The sequence below is a fragment of the Panicum virgatum genome, chromosome 2N (genome assembly GCF_016808335.1).
Source record: "Panicum virgatum strain AP13 chromosome 2N, P.virgatum_v5, whole genome shotgun sequence".
Lineage (NCBI taxonomy): Eukaryota > Viridiplantae > Streptophyta > Magnoliopsida > Poales > Poaceae > Panicum > Panicum virgatum.
In genome coordinates this window covers 2039884-2062217 of record NC_053146.1, presented here as the reverse complement: position 1 = coordinate 2062217, position 22334 = coordinate 2039884, and the positions used below count along the sequence as shown (strand labels likewise).

The following is a 22334-nucleotide window of genomic DNA, read 5'->3' as shown; positions in this document are numbered from 1 at the left end:
TGGGTTGTAGGGCTGGACATCGGTTTAGTTTTAAAAAAAGGAGGTTCTAAGAAAATACAAAATTTGTGGACGTTCTAAATATAATTGTAAAAATGAAGGAGCTAGTGATACAAATATAATTCTCCACTTTTATTTATTAATATACATACAATAATACAAGTATATTACCTTGATAATACATTAATATACAGGAATTATTAGAAACACAATTAGACCCACATTTGCAGAATAGAAACCCTTAATAGTTAACACTTAACACACACACACGACTAGAAGAAGTTCTTGATAATAACTTGAGTGCCGCCGGGAAGTGCTGCCACTGCTGATGGCCCCTTGTAAGCCTTATTAGGCTTACTGGGCCTGTAAATAGCCCATAGTTTGCTTTCTTGGATGCTGCTGCTTTGCCACCATATGCCAGGCAGGTCGTCGAGCTCGATCTGCTGAAGTGATGTTCCGTGTCCATCCCATAGCCAAAAATGTCCCTGAACGGCCTGCTAGGCACGCCTAGTATGATGAGCTCGGGGGTCGTCAATGTCGACGTCCTGCTAATCTTGCTACCATCCAATGCGTGCCAAAGCAAGCCGCCGTTCAGCTCCGGCGCTGGCGGCTGGTTGATGAACCACACGATGCTCTGCATGAGCTTTCTGCTGGTGGCGCGCAATGGGCTGTAGAGGTGGAAGCCGTGGTCCTCACTCTCCGACTCCACCAGTGTCACCTCACCGCCACCGGTGCATGCGTAGTAGTCGCGGATGCGGGCGAACAGGTGGCACCCGCGTTCCCGCAGGGTGTCCTTCTTGGCCACGGCCACCAGGACGCGCCGGCACGTTAGCGACGCAATCTCTTCATCGGGAGGATTGAGCCGGGGGTCCTCGTTGCCGGCCTGCCCCGCCGTCACGAATGGCCAAAGCCAGTCCACCCGGTGTGCCGGGAGCACTGCTGCGCCGTCCCAAACTGTCTCGGAAGGCAGCCGCTCGGCGCCCCAGAAGAAAGGCTGCACGATGATCATCCCCTCGATGTCGATGCCCACGCCACCGTCTCGGCTGGCCCGCACCACTGTGTGGTACGCGATGTTGCCACCGGCGCTGTCACCGGCAAGGAACATGCGCCCAGGGTCCGAGTAGTCAGTGAGCCACGGGTCGGTGAGGGACGCCACCCATTTGAGTGCGGACCATGCATCATCGTAGGCCGCAGGGATGGGGTGCTCCGGCGCGAGGCGGTACTCCACCGAGACAACGAGCGCCCCGGCGCTCGCGGCGAGAGAGGTGGCGTAGCTGTGGTACGTCCGGCAGAAGGCGCTCTCTGTGCAGAAAGAGCCGCCGTGGATGTACACGACGATGGGAAGCCTCCTGCCGGCCATGGCGGCTCGGGTAGGGAGGAAGAGGCGTGCTGACATGCCGGTGCCGTGCTCGATGATGACGTCCCTCGTTGCTACCCCGCGGTTGGCTGTCGGGTTCTCCGCCGCAGCCACGAAGACTTTTCAGCAACCGCTTGACACGGCCGTCCTTGTACCGCAGCAGGAACGGCGAGAGGTCAACCTCGACGTCGGTGCCGACAACATTTACGGCTGGGTTCTTGTTTGCATGCATGGTATGGTGAGGTAGCTCTTAATTCAGTCTATCTATGTTTGTAGCTCCTTGTTGTGTTGTGGTTGTGGGCTCCCGGCAGCAGGTGAGGAATTGTGGGGTTCTTATAGATGGAACCTTATTCAATTTCAGTCCGTTTGGTACCGTCATATTACAAATTAGGTCCACTTTGAAAATGGCGACGCACGAAGAAATATCTGCTCATGCCTCTCTAGTTGAGAATACACCTTATATTGAGCTGTATGCCGACTAGGGTTTAACCTCAAAACTTAAAATTGATGAGAAATGGCGCACAATTCGGTCACACACACCTACCTCAAAACTTAAAATTTTTTTTTGGATTAACAGAGCCGTGCACAAGAAGGCCTTTGAAAATGTTCCATTTACAGTGACTATAGCTCTGAGGCTTTTTCGAAAAACACCTCCGAAAATCGAAAATGCACGCCTCCGAAAATAAAAATTGTAGTAGTGCAAGTGACCAATATATATTTCTTTGCATATTAGTTCTATTTCTATCAGGATGCTGCAGACGTGGCGCCAAATGCATCCACATAGAGCACAGACGTGGCGCCAAATGCATCCACATAGAGCACGTAGTTGGTTTTCTACGTTCAAGTAGGATAAAACTTTGGAGAAAATTAAATTCAAATCTTTAAAATTTCTACGACGCTACTATTTTAGAAGCTTTATCACCCATTATGGTCCAGCAACTGCTTGCAACTAACCAACCGTACGGAACAGGACACTAACTAGTGCATGAACGACGTCCAACTAACACGTTATGCTGGTCGGTCTCAGGCTCTCAGCTCGTTGGTCGAAGAAGACGGTTGTCAACAAAAAGGGCTGACGCATGAGGGCGACTTTAGAGCAACTCCAACAGATTGATCTTCTCCTATCCCTTTTACACTTTTTCTCAATATAAGGGATTGATGTTGAAAAAATATACTCTAACAGATTGATTTTCCACTCTCCTTTCCCCTTTATTTTTTCTCAATCCCCAATAATTTCAATCAAATCCCCAATAGAAAGGAGAAAACCCCGTCGCCCCTTTCCTCGTCGCGCGTCGTCGTCCCTTTCTCGTCGCGCGCCGTTGCCCCTCCCTACCCGCCGTCGCCCCTCCCTGACCGCTGTCGCCCTTCCCTGTTCCGACTGCAGCCCCCGCAGCGCAATGCGATGGCCGCCGCCGAGCCCTATCAGCAGCCCTCCGCCAGCCTCGTCCCCATCCTGCACCCATGCTTCACTGGGGACCGCCGCCGCCCATGGCATCCACTGCGGGGGGGGGGGGGGGGGGGCGCTGGCGTCCGACGGACGGGCAGCCGATGTGTGCGTCGCCGAGGGGGCGGCCGTCGGCGCGCCGTCGTGTGCCGTCGTGTGCGTCCGTGTGCGCGCCACGACAGACGGCCGGGCGCGCTGCTATAGCTCTGCTCGATCTGCTCTGGCTAGCTGTCGCCGAGGGGAGGTGGTGGCTGGACGACGGACGCCCTGGCGGGGACGGACGGCCGGGCGGGTGCGTCGCCAATGGGAGGGAAAAGGAAGGAAAGAGAATGATAGGTTGACCCCACATGACAGGAGGGGAGAAGGGAAAAGAGAAAAATCAATCTGCTAGAGCACTTCTTTCATATATGTTGAAATTGAGAAAGATAATTTTCCTATATGGTTAGAAAGGGAAAAAATGAAGATCAATCTGTTGGAGTTGCTCTTAGTCAACCTAATTAAGTCACTTGCATTGCTAAATCAGGATATAGGATCGGAAATGCCGGTGCCGTGCTCGATGACGACGTCCCTCGTTGCTACCCCGCGGTTGGCTGTCGGGTTCTCCGCCGCAGCCACCAAAGGGCTTTTCAGCAACCAAGAATTAACAAGCTCAACCATGGCGGTCGACGAGCTGGTGAGCCCTGTGGAGAGGCTCGCCGCGCCACTGAACCTCCCCGTCTTCCGCGCGGGCCTGGAGGCTCAGCTCGCCCGGCACCCCTACTTCCGCAGCATCCAGGTCACGGGCAAGGACGGCGCGCCGCGGTGGGTGACCACGCCGGTGAACCTCGACGACCACATCGTCGTCCCGCGGCTGACCGGCGACCCGGACCGGGCCGTCGAGGACTACCTCGCCTCCCTGTCCACGCTGCCCATGGACCACACGCGCCCGCCGTGGGAGTTCCACTTCCTCGACGTCCGGACCGCCGAGGCGGCCGCCACCGTCGCGCTGCGGATGCACCACGCCCTTGCCGACGGCATGGCGCTCATCACGCTCCTCATCTCGTCCGCCCGCAGCGCCGCCGACCCGGCCAGGCCCGCGTCCGCGCCGCCGCCGCCGGCGCGCCGCACGGGCACCATCTACGCGCCGCCGCGCGCCGCGCTCCTCGTGCGGGTCTGGTCGTACCTCCTGCTCGCGTGGCACAGCCTCGTGGATGTTGCTTCCTTCGTCGCCACCTTCTTGTTCCTCAGTGATCCGAACACGCTGTTCAAGAGATCAGCAGCGGACCACGGCGAGCCCCGCCGCCGCATGCGCTTCGTCCACCGGAGCTTCAGCCTTGACGACGTCAAGTTCATCAAGAATGCCATGAACTACGTACGTAAGATCGTGCAACTGTCTCAAAAATTTGCACCAATTCTGCACGCATCTTTACTAATTCTTATTTTCAGTACCGTTTAATTTCCTTTCTATTTTTTCATGACTTTAATTTTACAGACCAGCATGTTCTACTTAAGTTCCTACATTATTATGTTTCATCGCCATCCATAAAAGTGAAACTATGAATTGAAATGCCCCCTAAACTTTTTTTTTTACATATAGACTGTCAATGATGTGCTAGTTGGAGTGACTTCGGCCGCTCTATCACGGCATTTCTTTCGAAAAGCCGGTAAGTGTATATATGTCTGGATCCTGTTGTCAGATAACAGTTTATTTTGTGTACTGATCCAGCATGAAAGAAAAATACTATATATGATTGAATTTTACACGCTTTATTTTCTTATATTCGGTGTCATCAGGTGACACAAAGACGAGGGGAATAGTATTGCGATCAATACTCCCTGTCAATACAAGGCCAACCAATAGCCTACAAGTAAGATGTGTATTTGCATTTCTTCTGACATGCAAGAATTATATTGCTACAGTAGGCAGTAGCTGGACCCTTCAATATATAGTTTTCCATTCACATATATATTTCTTAAAAATCAGTATCTCATCTCACCATCATTTTGTACCTGAACTACAGTTAACTAACTGGAAATATGTGTAACTGACCGCAGACGGATGTTGATATGATAGAATCTGGCAAGAGTACTGCTGTGAGATGGGGAAATCGGCTGGGCTACATCATCCTTCCATTTCATCTAGCCATGCACGATGATCCACTTGAATACATTCGCAAGGCAAAACAGGTTATTGTTAGGAAAAAGAATTCACTAGAAGTGATCATCATACACATGGCTGTTGAAATTATCTTCAAAATACTTGGGCCAAAGGTACGTTTACTACCATTTATCTTATATGCATGCATGGTCTTCATAAATATCAAACTGCAAAAGGCCAGGTCTCCTACTAGTCAAGTCTCTCCATCTTGCTTGTAAATTACCAAATTACCTACACTGTCAGTTTACGTGTTTCGAATAATCACACTGCAACTTGTCTCTTGAAGCAGGCGGGGGCTTATATCTTCAATAGTGTGCTCAGAAATACAACCATGACTTTCTCAAACTTGATTGGGCCACCGGAACAGATAGAGTTATGTGGGCATCCAGTTGCCTACATTGCACCTAGCGTCTACGGGCTTCAGCAAGTAAGCCATCCAGCATTGTATCTTCCATGCAAAACCTGATCAAGTCTTGAGTTACTTTCAAACTAAGCGCAACAGCGCTCATGCAGTTTTGCCAACAAGAACGATCCACGGGTAAATAATGCATAATACTCAATAGCTGCTACATAATAATAATGCAACTAATTAATACTAATAAGCACACGCTAAAAGTCCTTTGCTTAAGGAATCACGTTGTGTGATACAAAGTTATTGTTTTACCTGCATACATTGTGCTTTTCGGTCGAGACATCTTCATTTGGGACACAAAAATGCAATAAAAACCATTAAATTTATTTAAATATGTTTTCCTCACAAAAATATTTACTTCTTTTTTTTCTACTCTTTTTAGGCTCTTACGGTGCACATACAAAGTTACTGCAACACTATCAAAGTCATTCTAGCAGTTGATGAGGAACAATTTCCAGACCCTCGTCAACTTTTGGACGACTTTACAGTATCCCTGAACCTCACCAAGGACGCGGCTGCAAAGGCTTCACCAAAATTGATTAGGAAAGAGTGAGGGATGAAGGAACCAATGGTGAATGCTCAAGCTGAGCGAGATACATATGTACTTACCGCTATGGATTGTGTGTACCGCATGTATGCGATGTTGAGTAATTATAAATAAATAAATATATAAAATCTACCGCATTAATGTATGCGATGTTGAGTAATTATAAATAAATAAATATATAAAATCTACCGATTGAACCAATGAGTAGGTGTATGGTGTCATTGTTATTGTTAAATTAAGAAATACCAAGTGCTTTATTTGCTAATGCTGTGGTGCAATGCTCAAGACATAAATCTAGGCACCCCAGGGGAAATTTGGCACTCGTCACGTTGGCAGAGTATAATGGACAATGGTTTTCTCTGCTAATGATGTGGTACAATTATTCTGGGATGACTTACCCCATTTAAGAATATACATCAAGAATTATTTTCAATAACCGCACAACAGTGGTCATTTTTGTTTTGAGTCACGAAGTTATACTCTGGTTATCATGATGAGAAAGATAATATAGTTATAGTCTGCTTATTCTGTGGACACACACACACACACACACATATATATATATATATAAGAAAAATCTTTTCTACACTCGCTTGTAGCTACTCCCACGTGTATATCTCATGATATATGATGTATCTGATCCAACGGAGAGTATGTATGTGAAGTATGTGATCATACTAGACAATATATGATGGTATATACATTGAGTATGCGACCATACATGGAGTATGTGGACATACTTATTTTTAATATATAGTAGTAAGGTATAATCATAATATATTTAAAAAATAGGGAGGCTTTTGAATTTTTTTGTATATATCCCTTTGAAATATCTTAGAATTAGTATATGAACATACTCAAAGTGATAAATATGTATGTGGACACACGCATGATAGTATACTGATGATGGGAGTAGCTACACGCGAGTGTAGAAAAAACTCGTCCTATATGCCATCATAATAAATTCTAAGATATGCCATCATGCGTATGTCCACATACTCATTTATCGTTTTGAGTATGTTCATATACTAATTCTAAGATACTTCAAAAAGATATATATGAAAATTTTCAAAAACATCCCTATTTTTTAAATATATTATGATTATACATTACTGCTATATATTAAACATAAGTATGTCCATATACTCCATGTATGGTCACATACCCAATGTATATACCATCATATATTGTCTAGTATGATCACATACTTCACATACAAACTCTTCGTTGGGTCAGATACATCATACATAATGAGATATACACGTGGAAGTAACTACAAACGAGTATAGAAAGAATTTTTCCTATATATATATATATTATTAAAACCTAACGAATATTGTTACAACAAGGGAATTGGCAGGGGCTACACCAGAATGAAATAATTTTTCTATCACATTCATGTGAGTAAATAATCATAAGTCTGTAAGGATCACCGGGGTGTCCGACCCTAGAGGGGGAGGGGGTGAATAGGGTCGCTAATCGCTTTTTAACCTAGGGCTCAAACTACTTGCATAAGATAAACCTAACACGTCCTACACATGCTAGTTATGACTAAGGTTTATCTATGTTACTCTCTACTTACCCCTAAAAGACTTTGCAACCTAGCTAATCCTAATCAAACTAACTAGGAAAGTAAAGGTATGCAAGTTAGAGTAAACGCGGAAACGTAATGCGGTAAGTAAAGAGGTAAGTGCAAGAGGGATGCAAACTCCCGAGTAGACACGGTCATGTAACGTGGTTCGGCATAAACGCCTACGTCCACGGGACACCGAGGCTCTTCCGATCACCGTCTTGCACAACGCCACCAATGGCGATGCCGGCAAGCAAAGGCAAGTGCCCACAAGACACCGAGTCTCGTGCACCGCCACCGTCTCTCTCGGTCACCCGGCCGAAATCCACTACGGAGCTTCTCCACCAAGGAAGGGGCCTCCTCTTCCCCCGCACAAAATATCGTTGCCACTCCACACCAAGACGGAGGGTCACACGACGGATCACAAGTTGCTTGCCGCAGCAAGGCTTCTCTCAAGGGAGCTCTCGCAAGAACTAATCCCTATTACAAGCACTAAGCACTCTCACAAGTGTGCTTAAGCCTATATGATGTACAATGAAGCTCTATGGTGGTTGGAGATGTTCTTGGGTGTGTTTGGGATGTTCAGCAACTCCAGCACACTTCAAATGGACGGGGTGAGGTGTATATATAGGCCACCAAGTCTTGTAGCCGTTGCTCCAACGGTTAGCTGAAAATCTGCGTATCACCGGAAGAACCGATGCCTCTTGGTGGGGTAGCGTCGGTTCATCCGGTCACTCACAACATGAAGTAGCCGTTGAAGTCCTGACAGCTGACGCAGAGACCACCGGTTGAACCGATGCAATGCACCGATGCCTCACCGGTTCAACCGGTGCTGAAAGAATCTTCTCCTGGACGCTGACGTCATTACACCGGTGGTATGCACCGATGCACCGTCGGTTGAACCGGTGCTGAAGAAACTTCTTCTGGGCACTTGACATCGTCTCTGGTACAAAGGACGGCCATTGCACCGATGCCCTATTTTGGACCGTCGGTTCAACCGGTGCCTATAGGCTGACTTGGCTTCGATTCTCTTCTGCACCAAAGTATCATGACGTCGGTTCTTCCGACTACCACCGGATGCTCCGATGCCCTGGCGTCGGTTCTTCCGGTGCTCCTGAATCGAAGAGCTTTCCGGTACCCCCGTAGGGGCGGCCCTTTGGGCCTAGCTACGCCTATCTTCTCTTTGTCATAACTTGAACCTAAAAGCCTGAGAATGGTCATCTTAACAATCATATTAGTCCAAGTGTTGTGTGTGTCATTAATCGCCAAAACATTATATTGAAATATGGCATGAGAGGCCATTTTCACTACAAAGTCATTACCACTAGGGTAGTGAAGCTGAAGAAGGATTCTAGAAGTCAGGCCATCCAACTGTTGGGGGGTCGTGTTTCCCGAAGCACGGGCCGAAGGTTGCAGGGTGGTACTAAAGGACAGGTTCGAGAGGCTCATTACCTCCGCCTCACGATCATAGAAGACGGATTGAAGATCTTGAGGTTGAATTGGGTGTAAGAATAAAGAGCCCACATACGACCTTCAGTCCTTGATGACGCCGGAGGTTAAAACAGAGGATGTTGTTGAAGGCATGGCCTTGATAAGGCTTGGTGTACTTGAAGATGATGAGAAGTTCAAGAGTGAAACATGACCCTAGATCGGAGGTTCGGTGTGGGTGTCGCGTTTGGTGCGATCAAGGTTGAGGAATTCAAATTTATACCTCTACATCCAATTGACTTGTAATACAGAATATTTCGAGAATGTTGTAAAAAGTAGAGGGTGCCGTCGGTATGTAAAGAACTTTGTATGCCCTATAAATAACCCCACTTCTTTTGTTGGGCGGAGGGGGGTGGGGGTTTGGAAAAAGTTGATAATGTTTTCCTTTTTTTTCATTCTGTTTAGTGTTAATTCACTCTGCACCAACATCTGTACCAACGCCAACACCGCGCACATGTCACGAAGTAGATATCTTGTCCTCCCGCATTCCAGCAGCGATTTTACACTCAATCAACAGTATGTACCACAGCAGCATCAACTGTATTGATGGGATTGTTATGATATGATTTAGAGATTTGCAGGAACCACCATGATGAATGTCCCTTCCTAACTTATTTTGATCATATATTGTACTATTTTATTTTGTATGAGTTTGCCATAAAGGTTTCTCATTTAATGTTTTTGAATAACACTATGTAAGAAAGTAACAAAAAAGATACCTTCATCAGAGACGCGGAATCAATACGCGTCTGTAATTAATTATTAGAGACATGGATCAACTAGACGCGTCTCTGATGTGTTTTATTTAGCAAAGTAACAAACATTAGAGATGTGTTATAACAAGAGGAGCCTCTGATGTTGATCATCAGAGACACGGATCGCGCGTCTCTGATGCGTTGTTATCACAGACGCGAATTTACAGATGCGTGATTTCTGGGTCTGTAATGAGGTTTAAGAAGTGTCTCTAATAAGGTGTTCTGACATAGTGTAAGCAAATAGTGACACAAGGTCATATGCCATATAATCTATTTTTTCCAAGGCTTTCAGGATGATAACCTAAGACATGTTGGTTGTTCTCTGAACTAACTGCGAGTCTATATCTCATCATAGTTATTTCTCATATTTTCTATACATGATTTTCCTTGGAGGAATTGAAGGACAATCAGAACATACAGTCCCAGCAGTAGATCCTGTACGCTGTACTGTATTTCTAACCGCAGGATACCTTGCCACTCACGATACAAAATATGGCTATAGAAAATATGGTTATATATACTAATTGAGCTCCAACCCAAATCGGGTAGCACTAATAATTCAGCTCCAACCGAAATAGGATGGCAATAATTAGGCTGGCAGATGTTTTTAATTCAATCATACCCTCCTTTCAAAATAATAATAATAATAATTAAATCCTCTTCGCAATATATAGTCCCTGGTCCGAACCACTTTTTGCTCACACAGAAATAATACGCATTCGTCTTCTCTCTTGATATCCTGGCCTTCACACCAACTACTGTACGTATGCTATAAATCTTAAGTTTTTCTATAATTATGGTCAAATAAAAAATAGTTTGACTCTCCAAAAAAAGTTGGAATGACTTACAATTTGAAACGGAGAAAGTAGAAAATATAGCTATCTATATACTAATTCAGCTCCAACCCAAATCGGATAGCATTAATAATTCAGCTTCAACCGAAATAGGATGGCAATAATTAGGCTGGTAGATGTTTTTAATTCAATCATATACTCCTTTCAAAATAATAATAATAATAATAATTCAATCCTCTTGGCAATATATATAGTCCTTGGTCCGAACCAATTTTTGCTCACATACATATACTCATTAGTCATCTCTCTCTTCATATACTTGTCTTCACACCAACTACTGTACGTATGCCATAGTCCAAGACCATGGCAAGCACATCATTGGCTGCGGTTCGTAAGATCCGACGTGCGCAGCGGGCCGATGGTCCCGCGGCCATGCTTGGTATTGGCACCGCAAATCCAGCATACTACGTGCTTCAGGATGAGTTCCCTGACTACTATTTCCACATCACAAAGATGGAGCACCTCACCGACCTCAAAGATACATTCAGTAAACTATGTATGTATAATACAAGCCACCGTCGATATGAAAAATACACAGCTTGTTGGTTTATTTATTTCGAATTGCATGCCATTTAAGATTTTCTCTAAGTTAAATTCTCTAACTATAGCAAAGTAGAAAAATGCATGAAATCTGTATATATTTATTATTTATTTTTGGTAGTGCATGGTGTTGGAGTAATGGGCTTGGCCCATTTATTCTAAAGCATTAAAAGAATTTAAAGCCCACTATTAATGCTAGGGAATCAATGTTTAATTCCGTACCGGGAATTGAGGAGGATCTCAACCGACTTAAAAGGTGGACTTCTTGTACACCACTTGTGAAGCCGGTAAGAGGAGGACGGTGAACCACACGCGCGCGTGCGCTCGCTCGCCTCGCCGGGCCGGGCCATGGCCGAGGCCGAGGCCGAGGCGCGGCGCGGCCGGCCGGACGTGCGGCGCGGCGCGGCGCGGCGCGGTGCGATGTGATGGCTATTTTGCCGTTGACAGCAATTAATCGTGCGATTAACGTGCAATTAAATCTGTAATTAATGGCCATAACCGCATCACCTAAATGACTCTGATGGTGTCCAGGTTCAACGATCCTGAGCACCTGAGTCACTATATAAGGAGTGCCATTCCCCTCATCCATCCTGCACCAGAGCACTGAGGCAACTCGGCTCCTCTCTTCTCCCTCTCCAGTTGCAACAACTGAGTTCCCAACGCTAATTTCTGCGCGCACAGAATTAGCGTGAGCAGGCCTCCGAAACCTTGCTCGCCTTGAGATCCTGCACGGGATAGGCGGGCAATCAGGTTTTTGGGTAACGCTTTAGCGTGACTGCTCAAAAATACTAAGGCTTTGCCCGATTGTACGACTACTTCCTGGTGGACGAGCCGAACGACTACGTCGACTACATTCTGGTGGCCGAACGACTACGTCGACTAAATCTTGGTGACCGTTCGTGGGACTGCACTGCGAACTTCTTCCTGCACCGATTTAGTTCGACTACTTCGACTGAGGCCAACCGAGTAGATGTCTACTCCAGTTGGTAACAGCGCAGCCAATGCCTCCGGCAACGGCCCCGCTTTAGGGTACTCCCTGAAACTTTGGTTATTTATATTGTTTATGCTTATAGGTGTGATAAGTATAAACATGTTCACATGTTTTATTTTACTCCTTAAAGTCATAGAAATATTGCTAATTTATACATTTAATTTTGGAATTAAAATATATCGAAAATTGCCTAGATTTCTAACAATCCAAAACCTGATTGTGTTAATAGGCTTTCGGTATCTAGCTTTGCTGCATCAATCAAACCATCACCTTCTGATGGTTCAAATTACAAACGTTGGCAAGAGCGGCTTATACTGTGGTTAACACTATCGAGAGTGATCCATGTGAAAGAGGGTAAGCCTGAACAATTCTCTCCAGAGGAAGGGAGTGCGTTCGATGAGGCTGATATCCTCTTTCGAGGCTTGATCATTAGTGTTCTCGGTGATACCCTGGTGGATTCTTATATCTGGCTGCCAACTGGCAAAGCTTTGTGGGATGCTCTTGAGGCTCAATATGGAGTATCTGACGCCGGGAGTGAGCTGTATATCATGGAGCAGTTCCTTGAGTACAGGATGGTCGAAGACCGTTCTGTAGTGGAACAGGCTCATGAAATACATACTCTGGCAAAAGATCTCAAAAATTGCAGCAAAGAGTCCCCATGTGTGTTACCCAATAAGTTTGTGGCTGGAGGTATAATCTCTAAGCTGCCACCTTCTTGGAGGGACTTTGCTACTTCTCTAAAACATAAGAGACATGAGTTCACAATAGATGGACTCATAGGGACTCTTGAGGTTGAGGAGAAGGCGAGAGCAAAGGACATACGTGGGAAAGGAGTTGTTGGTGCTTCAAGTGCCAATCTTGTTCAGAAGAACAACTCCCATAAGAACAAGAAAAAGCCACCGCAGAACCAACCAAAGACTAAGAAGACAACCACTTTTAAGAAGAAGAAGAAGACGGGAGCTTGCTATGTGTGTGCCAGTACGGATCACTTTGCTGCAAAGTGTCCGAACCGCAAAGGCAACGACTCCGCCAACATGGTTATTAGCGAGCCTGGAGGAACTTCGGGGTACGGTAATTTATTACCTACTGTTCTTTCAATCTTTGGTTCACCCGAGTGGTGGGTTGACACTGGTGCTAATATTCATGTTTGTGCTGATGCTTCTTTGTTCTCTTCTTACCAGACTGGCGGGACTTCCTCCTTGCTGATGGGGAACGGATCACATGCGCGTGTTCTTGGTGTTGGTACGGTAAATCTGAAGTTTACTTCGGGGAAGACCGTGCAGCTGAAGAACGTGCAGCATGTCCCCACCATCAAGAAGAAGTTAGTCAGCGGCTCTCTACTGTGTAGAGATGGTTTCAAATTAGTCTTTGAGTCCAATAAATGTATCTTGTCTAAGTTTGGTACTTTTGTTGGAAAAAGTTATGAAAGCGGAGGTTTGTTCCGTCTTTCTTTGTCAGATGTTTGTAATAAAATTGCATACAATGTTATTAACGTTGATGAAACAAATGTTTGGCATTCGAGGCTTTGTCACGTTAATTTTGGTTGTATGATGCGCTTAGCTAATTTGAGCTTAATTCCAAAGTTCACTTTTGTCAAAAATTCTAAGTGTCATGTATGTGTTGAATCAAAACAAACTCGTAAGCCTCATAAGACCGCGGAGGCAAGGAGCTTGGCACCCTTAGAATTAATTCATTCCGATTTGTGCAAAATGAATGGAGTGTTGACAAAAGGTGGTAAAAAATATTTCATGACTTTGATTGATGATAGTACTAGAGTTTGTTACATCTATTTGTTGAAGTCAAAAGATGAAGCTTTACACTACTTTAAAATCTATAAAGCTGAAGTAGAAAACCAACTTGAGAGAAAGATCAAAAGAGTTAGGTCAGATCGTGGTGGCGAGTATTTCTCAAATTTATTTACTTTATTCTGCGAGGAACATGGTATTATTCATGAGAGGACGCCTCCCTATTCACCTCAGTCAAATGGGGTTGCCGAAAGAAAGAACCGCACTATAACGGATTTGGTTAACGCCATGTTAGATACAGCGGGACTTTCCAAGGAATGGTGGGGTGAGGCTATATTGACTGCATGTCATGTCCTAAACCGTGTTCCTACAAAGAATAAGAGATAACTCCTTTCGAGGAATGGGAGAAGAAAAGGCCAACACTGTCATACTTACGTACATGGGGTTGTTTGGCAAAAGTGAGTGTGCCAATAACCAAGAAACGTAAGCTTGGACCTAAAACTGTGGATTGTATCTTTCTAGGTTATGCTATTCACAGCGTTGGATATAGATTTTTAATAGTGAAATCTGGAGTACCTGACATGCATGTTGGTACTATAATGGAGTCCAGAGATGCTACATTTTTGAAAACATTTTCCCATGAGAGATGAAACAAGTTCATCTAGGCAAGAGTTCATCAAGGATGATGGCTCTGCTGAGCCGATAGAACACAATGAACATACACTTGTAGAAAATCCTGAGGAGGATAACAATGATGCTCCGAGAAGAGCAAGAGACAAAGGACTGTAAAGTCTTTTGGTGATGATTTCATTGTATACCTCATAGATGATACACCCAGAACCATTGAAGAGGCATATTCATCTCCTGATGCTGACTATTGGAAGGAAGCAGTAAGGAGTGAGATGGATTCTATTATGTCTAATGAACCTGGGAGGTCGTTGAACGTCCTTATGGATGTAAACCGGTTGGATGCAAGTGGGTGTTCAAGAAAAGCTTAGGCCAGATGGTACTATTGAAAAGTACAAGGCTAGGCTTGTGGCCAAGGGTTATACACAAAAAGAAGGAGAAGATTTTTGACACTTATTCACCAGTTGCCCGATTGACCACAATTCGAGTGTTACTTTCCTTGGCAGCCTCTTATGGTCTTCTCGTTCATCAGATGGACGTTAAGACGGCTTTCCTCAATGGAGAGTTAGAAGAGGAGATCTATATGGATCAGCCGGATGGGTTTGTATCAAAGGGTCAAGAAGGAATAGTTTGTAAGTTATTAAAATCTTTATATGGTCTCAAGCAAGCGCCTAAGCAGTGGCATGAAAAGTTTGATAGAACTTTGACCTCTGCCGGCTTTGTTGTGAACGAAGCTGACAGATGTGTGTACTATCGCTATGGTGGGGCTGAAGGAGTGATTTTGTGCTTGTATGTGGATGACATACTGATCTTTGGCACTAGCCTTAATGTGATTAAGGAAGTCAAAGAGTTTTTATCTCAAAATTTTGAGATGAAGGATCTGGAGAAGCTGATGTTATCCTTAATAAAGCTGGTAAAAGATCAATGGTGGGGTGATTCTTACACAGTCTCACTATGTGGAGAAGGTGTTAAGTCGCTTTGTTATAGCGACTATAAACCTGTCTCAACACCATATGATGCCAGTTTAATTCTTAGAAAGAACAAAAGGATAATGCGAGATCAGCTGAGATATTCTCAGATCATTGGTTCATTAATGTATTTAGCGAGCGCTACAAGACCTGACATCTCGTTTGCTGTAAGCAAACTGAGCCGGTTTGTTTCAAACCTGGGAGATGATCATTGGAAGGGTCTTGAAAGAGTAATGCGCTATCTGAAGGGGACAATGAACTATGGAATTCACTACAACGGGTACCCAAGGGTACTAGAAGGGTATAGTGATTCAAATTGGATTCTGATGCTGATGAGATAAAGGCCACAAGTGGATATGTGTTTACACTTGGTGGTGGAGCTGTTTCCTGGAAGTCTTGCAAGCAGACCATCTTAACGAGGTCAACTATGGAAGCAGAACTCACAGCATTAGATACCGCCACTGTTGAGGCTGAGTGGCTTCGTGAGCTCCTTATGGACTTGCCGATAGTTGAAAAACCGTTACCGGCAATCCTAATGAACTGTGACAATCAAACGGTAATTGTCAAGGTGAATAGTTCAAAGGATAACATGAAGTCATCTAGACATGTGAAAGGCGGTTGAAATCTGTCAGAAAATTGAGAACTCCGGAGTTATAGCCCTGGACTATGTTCAGACGGCTAAAAATCTGGCAGATCAGTTTACAAAGGGTCTTTCACGAAATGTGATAGACAATGCATCTATGGAATTGGGCTTGAGACCCACGTGAGTCATTCTATAGTGGAAACCTGTCCTATGTGATCGGAGATCCCGTGAATTAGGATGGTGAAACAAACTAAAGTCTGACTGTGAGAAGAGAACCTTTGTGAAAAGGGCTCATTCCGTGTATAAGGTGCATTTCTCTTCTAATCTGTATGGCAGGTTGGTCTATACCTTAATGTGTGCCAGGTGGTTTCTTTTAAACAAATGAGTTGTTTTCTTGAAACAAAGATGTTGTCCTACAGAACATCTGAAAGGAACACACTTATATGAGTTTGACCACTGGTCATGGTCTATGAGAATTGGGTATTCTCTAGAAACTCATGAAGGGCCTGGAGTATGACTTATAAGCTCCAAACCGCGGGGATGCTTTTGCAGCCTAGTACCAGTGTAGGGCTCTGGTCAAACTTGTTTGCACAAAACTGGCAATTCAAGGCATAGTCCATTGCACAGTTGTGAATAAGTGTAGCCTTTGTCCTAGATGGAAGTTGAACTTAACACTCTCTGTCGAATACTGGTATATGAGAGAATGTATTTCTAGTGTGGCTTGAATTTCTTGGTGGGGATTGTTGGAGTAATGGGCTTGGCCCATTTATTCTAAAGCATTAAAAGAATTTAAAGCCCACTATTAATGCTAGGGAATCAATGTTTAATTCCGTACCGGGAATTGAGGAGGATCTCAACCGACTTAAAAGGTGGACTTCTTGTACACCACTTGTGAAGCCGGTAGGAGGACGGTGAACCACACGCGCGCGCGCTCGCTCGCCTCGCCGAGCCGGGCCGGGCCGGGCATGGCCGAGGCCGCGGCGAGGCTCGGCGCGGCCGGCCGAACGTGCGGTGCGTGCGCCGCGGCGGCGCGGTGCGATGTGATGGCTATTTGCCGTTGACAGCAATTAATCGTGCGATTAAACGTGCAATTAAATCTGTAATTAATGGCCATAACCGCATCACCTAAATGACTCTGATGGTGTCCAGGTTCAACGATCCTGAGCACCTGAGTCACTATATAAGGAGTGCCATTCCCCTCATCCATCCTGCACCAGAGCACTGAGGCAACTCGCTCCTCTCTTCTCCCTCTCCAGTTGCAACAACTGAGTTCCCCAACGCTAATTTCTGCGCGCACAGAATTAGCGTGAGCAGGCCTCCGAAACCTTGCTCGCCTTGAGATCCTGCACGGGATAGGCGGGCAATCAGGTTTTTGGGTAACGCTTTAGCGTGACTGCTCAAAAATACTAAGGCTTTGCCCGATTGTACGACTACTTCCTGGTGGACGAGCCGAACGACTACGTCGACTACATTCTGGTGGCCGAACGACTACGTCGACTACATCTTGGTGACCGTTCGTGGGATTGCACTGCGAACTTCTTCCTGCACCGATTTAGTTCGACTACTTCGACTGAGGCCAACCGAGTAGATGTCTACTCCAGTTGGTAACAGCGCAGCCAATGCCTCCGGCAACGGCCCCGCTTTAGGGTACTCCCTGAAACTTTGGTTATTTATATTGTTTATGCTTATATGTGTGATAAGTATAAACATGTTCACATGTTTTATTTTACTCCTTAAAGTCATAGAAATATTGCTAATTTATACATTTAATTTTGGAATTAAAATATACCGAAAATTGCCTAGATTTCTAACACATGGTTTGATATTGCAGATGCTAATATGTTCTTTACTTCTAATAAACTTGGTTACGAAAAGTTGGTTTAGTGAAAAAACTAAAACGTTCCTGAAGAAAGAAAAGACTAACAACTCGCATATTCTGACTTGATGACGATCTTCCTTCCAATAATTAGGTCGGATAGTGGGGCCAAAGAAACGTTTCTTTCACCACACGGAGCAACTGCTCAACACCAACCCAGCTTTCATCCACGGGATGCCCTCAGCTCTGGACGCGAGGCTCGACATTGTCGCTAAGGCTGCTCCTGTGCTTGCCGCGTCGGCCGCCGCCAAGGCCATTGTGAGATGGGGCCGCCCGGCCACCGACATCACCCACCTCGTTGTCAGCACCAACGCCGAGGCCCGTTCCCCCGGTGCGGACCTCAGGCTGGCCATGCTCCTCGGCCTTCGCCCCAACGTCTGCCGCAGCATGCTCCAGCTTAACGGCTGCTCGGCCGGCTGCGCCGCGCTACGCCTGGCCAAGGACCTCGCTGAGAACAATCACGGCGCGCGCGTGCTGGTGGCCTGCGTCGAGCTCACCATCACCTCCTTCCGTGGCCCCCACGAAGGGGACAACTTCGACACCCTCATCCCGCAGGCGCTGTTCGGCGATGGCGCAGGCGCGGTCATCATCGGCGCGGATGGCTTGCACCCCGCTGAGCTCCCGCTCTTTGAGATGGTGTCCACCTCGCAGGCCCTGATACCTGGGTCGGAGCAGCTGCTTAACATGAGGCTCGGAGAGGGCGGGATTGACGGCGACATCTCCTCCAACTTGCCGAGGTTCGCCGCACAGAATCTCGAGGGCTGCCTGCGTGATGCGTTTAGGCCGCTCGCCGTCAGTGGCGTCGAGTGGAAGTGGAACGACCTCTTCTGGGCAGTCCATCCCGGCAGCCTTGGGATCTTGGACCACATCGATTCGGTTCTTGGGCTGGAGCCAAGGAAGCTGGCGGCGAGCCGGACTGTGGTGAGAGAGTACGGGAACATGCTCTCTGCGACGGTGATATTTGTGCTTGAGGAGCTGCGCCGGCAAATGGATGAGGAAGGAGATGAGGCTGAGTGGGGGATGATGGTTGGCTTTGGACCAGGATTCACTGTTGAGACCATGGTGCTGCACGCTACAAAGTACTAGCAGCATACATCAAGAAAAGAATTATATTAGCACTTGTTTAAGCATTGCAAATTAAAGGCAGACATGTTTTAGTTCTTCCTATATATGTTCACGTTTCTACTTGAATCTTAATTCGAGGACTGTACATAGTTAGTCTATTCGTTGAGTGAAAGATCATACTTTCACTTAATAATTAAACTCCTCAATCTCTTCTCTACTATAAAAAACACCTAGTGTCCTCACCGACCCGTGGCACTGCCGCTAGAGCCACGGACAGGCGGGCGAGCACGCCATCCGCCACCCATTGTCTGCCCAATCAGCAGTGCCTCCCCTCCACGCCGCCGTGGCCCCTGCTCTCTCCCCCCACACGTCGCTGCCTCCGTGCTGCCGTTGAGCCACGGCGGATGCGGGCGTTGGAGGGGATCCCGTCGGTGGTCGCGAGGATGCCCAGGTAGTGCGGAGTGGTGACGCGCACCTAGCTTCTCGAGCTGTAGGGCCTGGTTAAGGCGGCGCATGGTGGGGAGCAGCGCGACAATGAATGAAGCTAAGGACGGTTCGTGCTATGCTTATGTTTGCATGTGGAGGAGAACACCAAGAAGCTTAGCTATCGCTTTCGTTTTCTGTTTGCTTCCCTTTAATCCAAGTGGGTTGTACCAGGAAACTTGTAATACAAATCTCTGGATTATGTAATATTTAAATCCTTGTTGTGATTTAACGCGATATATGATTGTAATATGTATCTAAAATGCGTTCTGTATGTAATAGCTACTGATCAAGGGACTATCACGACGATACAGAGAGTCAGGTTCTTCTTTCGGAAAGCCAGTTCGTTTCACAAGAGCTCATGATTTTGATGGAGAATCAACATTTCCATCATATAGATCGAATATGCATATTGCCAATAACTATACTCACAGGTCCTCCACAGGGTCAGCCCAACTGCCAAAGCTGGCAGTGCCAAGTTGTGTATAGTGTCATTGTTATTGTTAAATTAAGAAATACCAAGTGCTTTATTTGCTAATGCTGTGGTGCAATGCTCACGACATAAATCTAGGCACCCAGAGGAAATTTGGCACTCGCCACGTTGGCAGTATAATGGACAACTATTCTGGGGATGACTTACCCCATTTAAGAATGTACATCAAGAATTATTTTCAATAACTGCGCAACAATGGTCATTTTTGTTTTTAATCATGAGGTTATACTCTGGTTATCATGATGAGAAAGATAATATAGTTATAGACTGCTAATTCTGTGAACATATTTGCCTATATATATGAGAATATATTTTATTGAAACATCACGAAGATAGTTACAATAAGGGTATTGGTAGGGGCTACACTAAAATAAAATAATTTTTCTATCACATTCATGTGAGTAAATGATCATAAGCCATTAACACTAGGGCGGTGAAGCTGAAGAAGGATTCTAGAAGTCTGGCCATCCAACTGTTGGGAGACCATGTTTCCCGAAGCACGGGCGAAGGTTGCAGGGTGGTACTAAAGGACAGGTTTGAGAGGATCGTTACCTCCGCCTCACGATCGTGGAAGTCAGATTGAAGATCTTGAAGTTGAATTGAGCGTAAGAATAAAGAGCCCACATATGACCTTCAGTCCTTGATGATGGTGAAGGTTAAAACTGAGGATGTTGTTGAAGGCACGGCTTTGATAGGGCTTGGTGTACTTGAAGATGATGAGAAGTTTAAGAGGGAAACATGACCCTGGATCTGAGGTTCAGTGTTGGGTGTCGCGTTGGGTGTGATGGAGGTTGAGAAATTCAAATTTTATACCTCTACATCCAATTGACTTGTAATACAGAATATTTCGAGAATGTTGTAAAAAGTAGAGGCTGCTATTGGTATGTAAAAAAACTTGCAGAGTAGGTGTATGGTGTCATTGTTATTGTTAAATAACACACACATACTCTTGCTCTCTCACAATCTTGCTCTCTCTCTCTCTCTCTGACACATACACACACTCTAACACGCATATACAAACACACTCTCTAACTTTATCTTTATTTGATTACTAAAGGTTAGGGTTTCAGTTAAGGATGGACTCCTCATGCGAACCGCCGAAAGATACATTATGGATGCAATAAACAAAGGTACTAGGACCAACTATGAACAATTTTGTGCATAAGAGACCCGAACTGCTGATTCGTTCCTGAATATGTCCGGAAGTGGCTGTGAAGAAGATGATGAATTTGCCCCGGCCGCTCAGTAGCCCGTTCCAGTACATATCTAATTGCTGTTTACAAAAAACTTGACTTAACTGTACACATATCGCTTGGAGACCGATTACGCTTATTGGAGATGCATGCTATCTACTTCAGGCTTCCACTGCTAGAAAACGCGGCATTATATTAGTACCGGGTGGGAACCCTCAGTTACCGGCTCCCTGCCCGGTACCACCTGGTCGGTACTATGTGTGCCAGTGCACTGTTGCTTAGACTCGGTACTAAATGTGAACGTTCGGTTGAAACCGTGCCTGGTACTAAGTGCCTTGGATGAATGTGAAGTTTTCTAGTAGTGTGGGCAAGAATCGGCTATCCACCATGAACGTGTGCGCCAGTATGACACATGCAAGGGGGTTTTTGTGATCATGCTAATGGAGGATGGTTCGCTAGGGTTTGCCGATATTAGGGGTTCACACCTTTGCTTGTGGTCGAGGAATGTCCATATGGAGGTATGATGGATGGGAACGATGAGGGATCGTCGTCATTGAGCATGGCATACTGGAATTTTCCTGTAACCAAGCACGTGTAGTTGGAGTCTTCCCAGTTGAACTCAAATCAGGGTGGGGGGGGGGGGGGAGATAGGTAAGTCAGGGTACTATGACGTTGTCTTCCCCTTCATGAGCTTCTTTTTTTTTGAATGAGAAACATCTCTGCTTATATTGAAAGCAATAACGTCTAATACAACCAACTGGGGACACCAGTTAACCAGAGAAGTATAGGTCCAACGAAACAAAGATTACAAGAAAGAAATGTTTGAGCTCGACACGGCGATAGGAGAATAGTTGCTCAGCCAACTCTTCAGAATCTCCACGCCAGTCTTTAGCCTTCCTTGATCAGATGACTTCAGTAGATGGCACCATTTCTGTACAAAGGAGAGACCAGTATAAATGATGTCAATTGGATTGCTTGGGAAGGTTCTCTCAATCGCCATTTTGTTGCGGGTCTTCCAAATAGCCTAGGTAAAGCCTGCAAAAAAGAGGAAGCCAAGGCGTGTGTACGTGCCAAATAACTTGGAGAGCCTGCACCCTTGCAGATCATCCAAAGATGTTGGGATATGATCCCACCCAAAGGCATCGCCCAAACAGGACCAGACAAAACGGGCAAGAGAGCAGGAGAAGAAAATATAAGTGGTAGTTTCCT

General features: G+C 45.7%; 2 protein-coding genes and 1 pseudogene across 2 annotated transcripts; 2 read left to right on the top strand and 1 right to left on the bottom strand.

The window, feature by feature from the left end:
* Positions 1-238: 238 nt before the first annotated feature.
* Positions 239-1642, bottom strand: LOC120659097 (annotated as a pseudogene).
* Positions 1643-3384: 1742 nt separating this feature from the next.
* LOC120659096 (O-acyltransferase WSD1-like) lies at positions 3385-5900 on the top strand. Its single transcript, XM_039937157.1, has 6 exons — positions 3385-4149; positions 4375-4441; positions 4572-4645; positions 4833-5132; positions 5225-5362; positions 5730-5900. Exons 1-6 carry the CDS (start codon positions 3454-3456, stop codon positions 5898-5900), a joined length of 1446 nt encoding a protein of 481 aa, XP_039793091.1. The 5' UTR covers positions 3385-3453.
* Positions 5901-10805: 4905 nt separating this feature from the next.
* Positions 10806-19039, top strand: LOC120658676 (bisdemethoxycurcumin synthase-like). Its single transcript, XM_039936922.1, has 2 exons — positions 10806-11057; positions 17986-19039. Exons 1-2 carry the CDS (start codon positions 10865-10867, stop codon positions 18975-18977), a joined length of 1185 nt encoding a protein of 394 aa, XP_039792856.1. The 5' UTR covers positions 10806-10864; the 3' UTR covers positions 18978-19039.
* Positions 19040-22334: the final 3295 nt, after the last annotated feature.

What these genes read in the sequence shown, in the direction of transcription:
- LOC120659096 (XM_039937157.1), top strand. Translation starts at nt 3,454, where the DNA reads ATGGCGGTCGACGAGCTGGTGAGCCCTGTGGAGAGGCTCGCCGCGCCA. An exon ending in CCAGGTCTCCTACTAGTCAA is followed by an intron (nt 5,133 to 5,224) that starts GTCTCTCCATCT and finishes CTCTTGAAGCAG; the next exon opens with GCGGGGGCTTATATCTTCAA. An exon ending in GCGTCTACGGGCTTCAGCAA is followed by an intron (nt 5,363 to 5,729) that starts GTAAGCCATCCA and finishes TACTCTTTTTAG; the next exon opens with GCTCTTACGGTGCACATACA.
- LOC120658676 (XM_039936922.1), top strand. Translation starts at nt 10,865, where the DNA reads ATGGCAAGCACATCATTGGCTGCGGTTCGTAAGATCCGACGTGCGCAG. An exon ending in AGATACATTCAGTAAACTAT is followed by an intron (nt 11,058 to 17,985) that starts GTATGTATAATA and finishes TCCAATAATTAG; the next exon opens with GTCGGATAGTGGGGCCAAAG.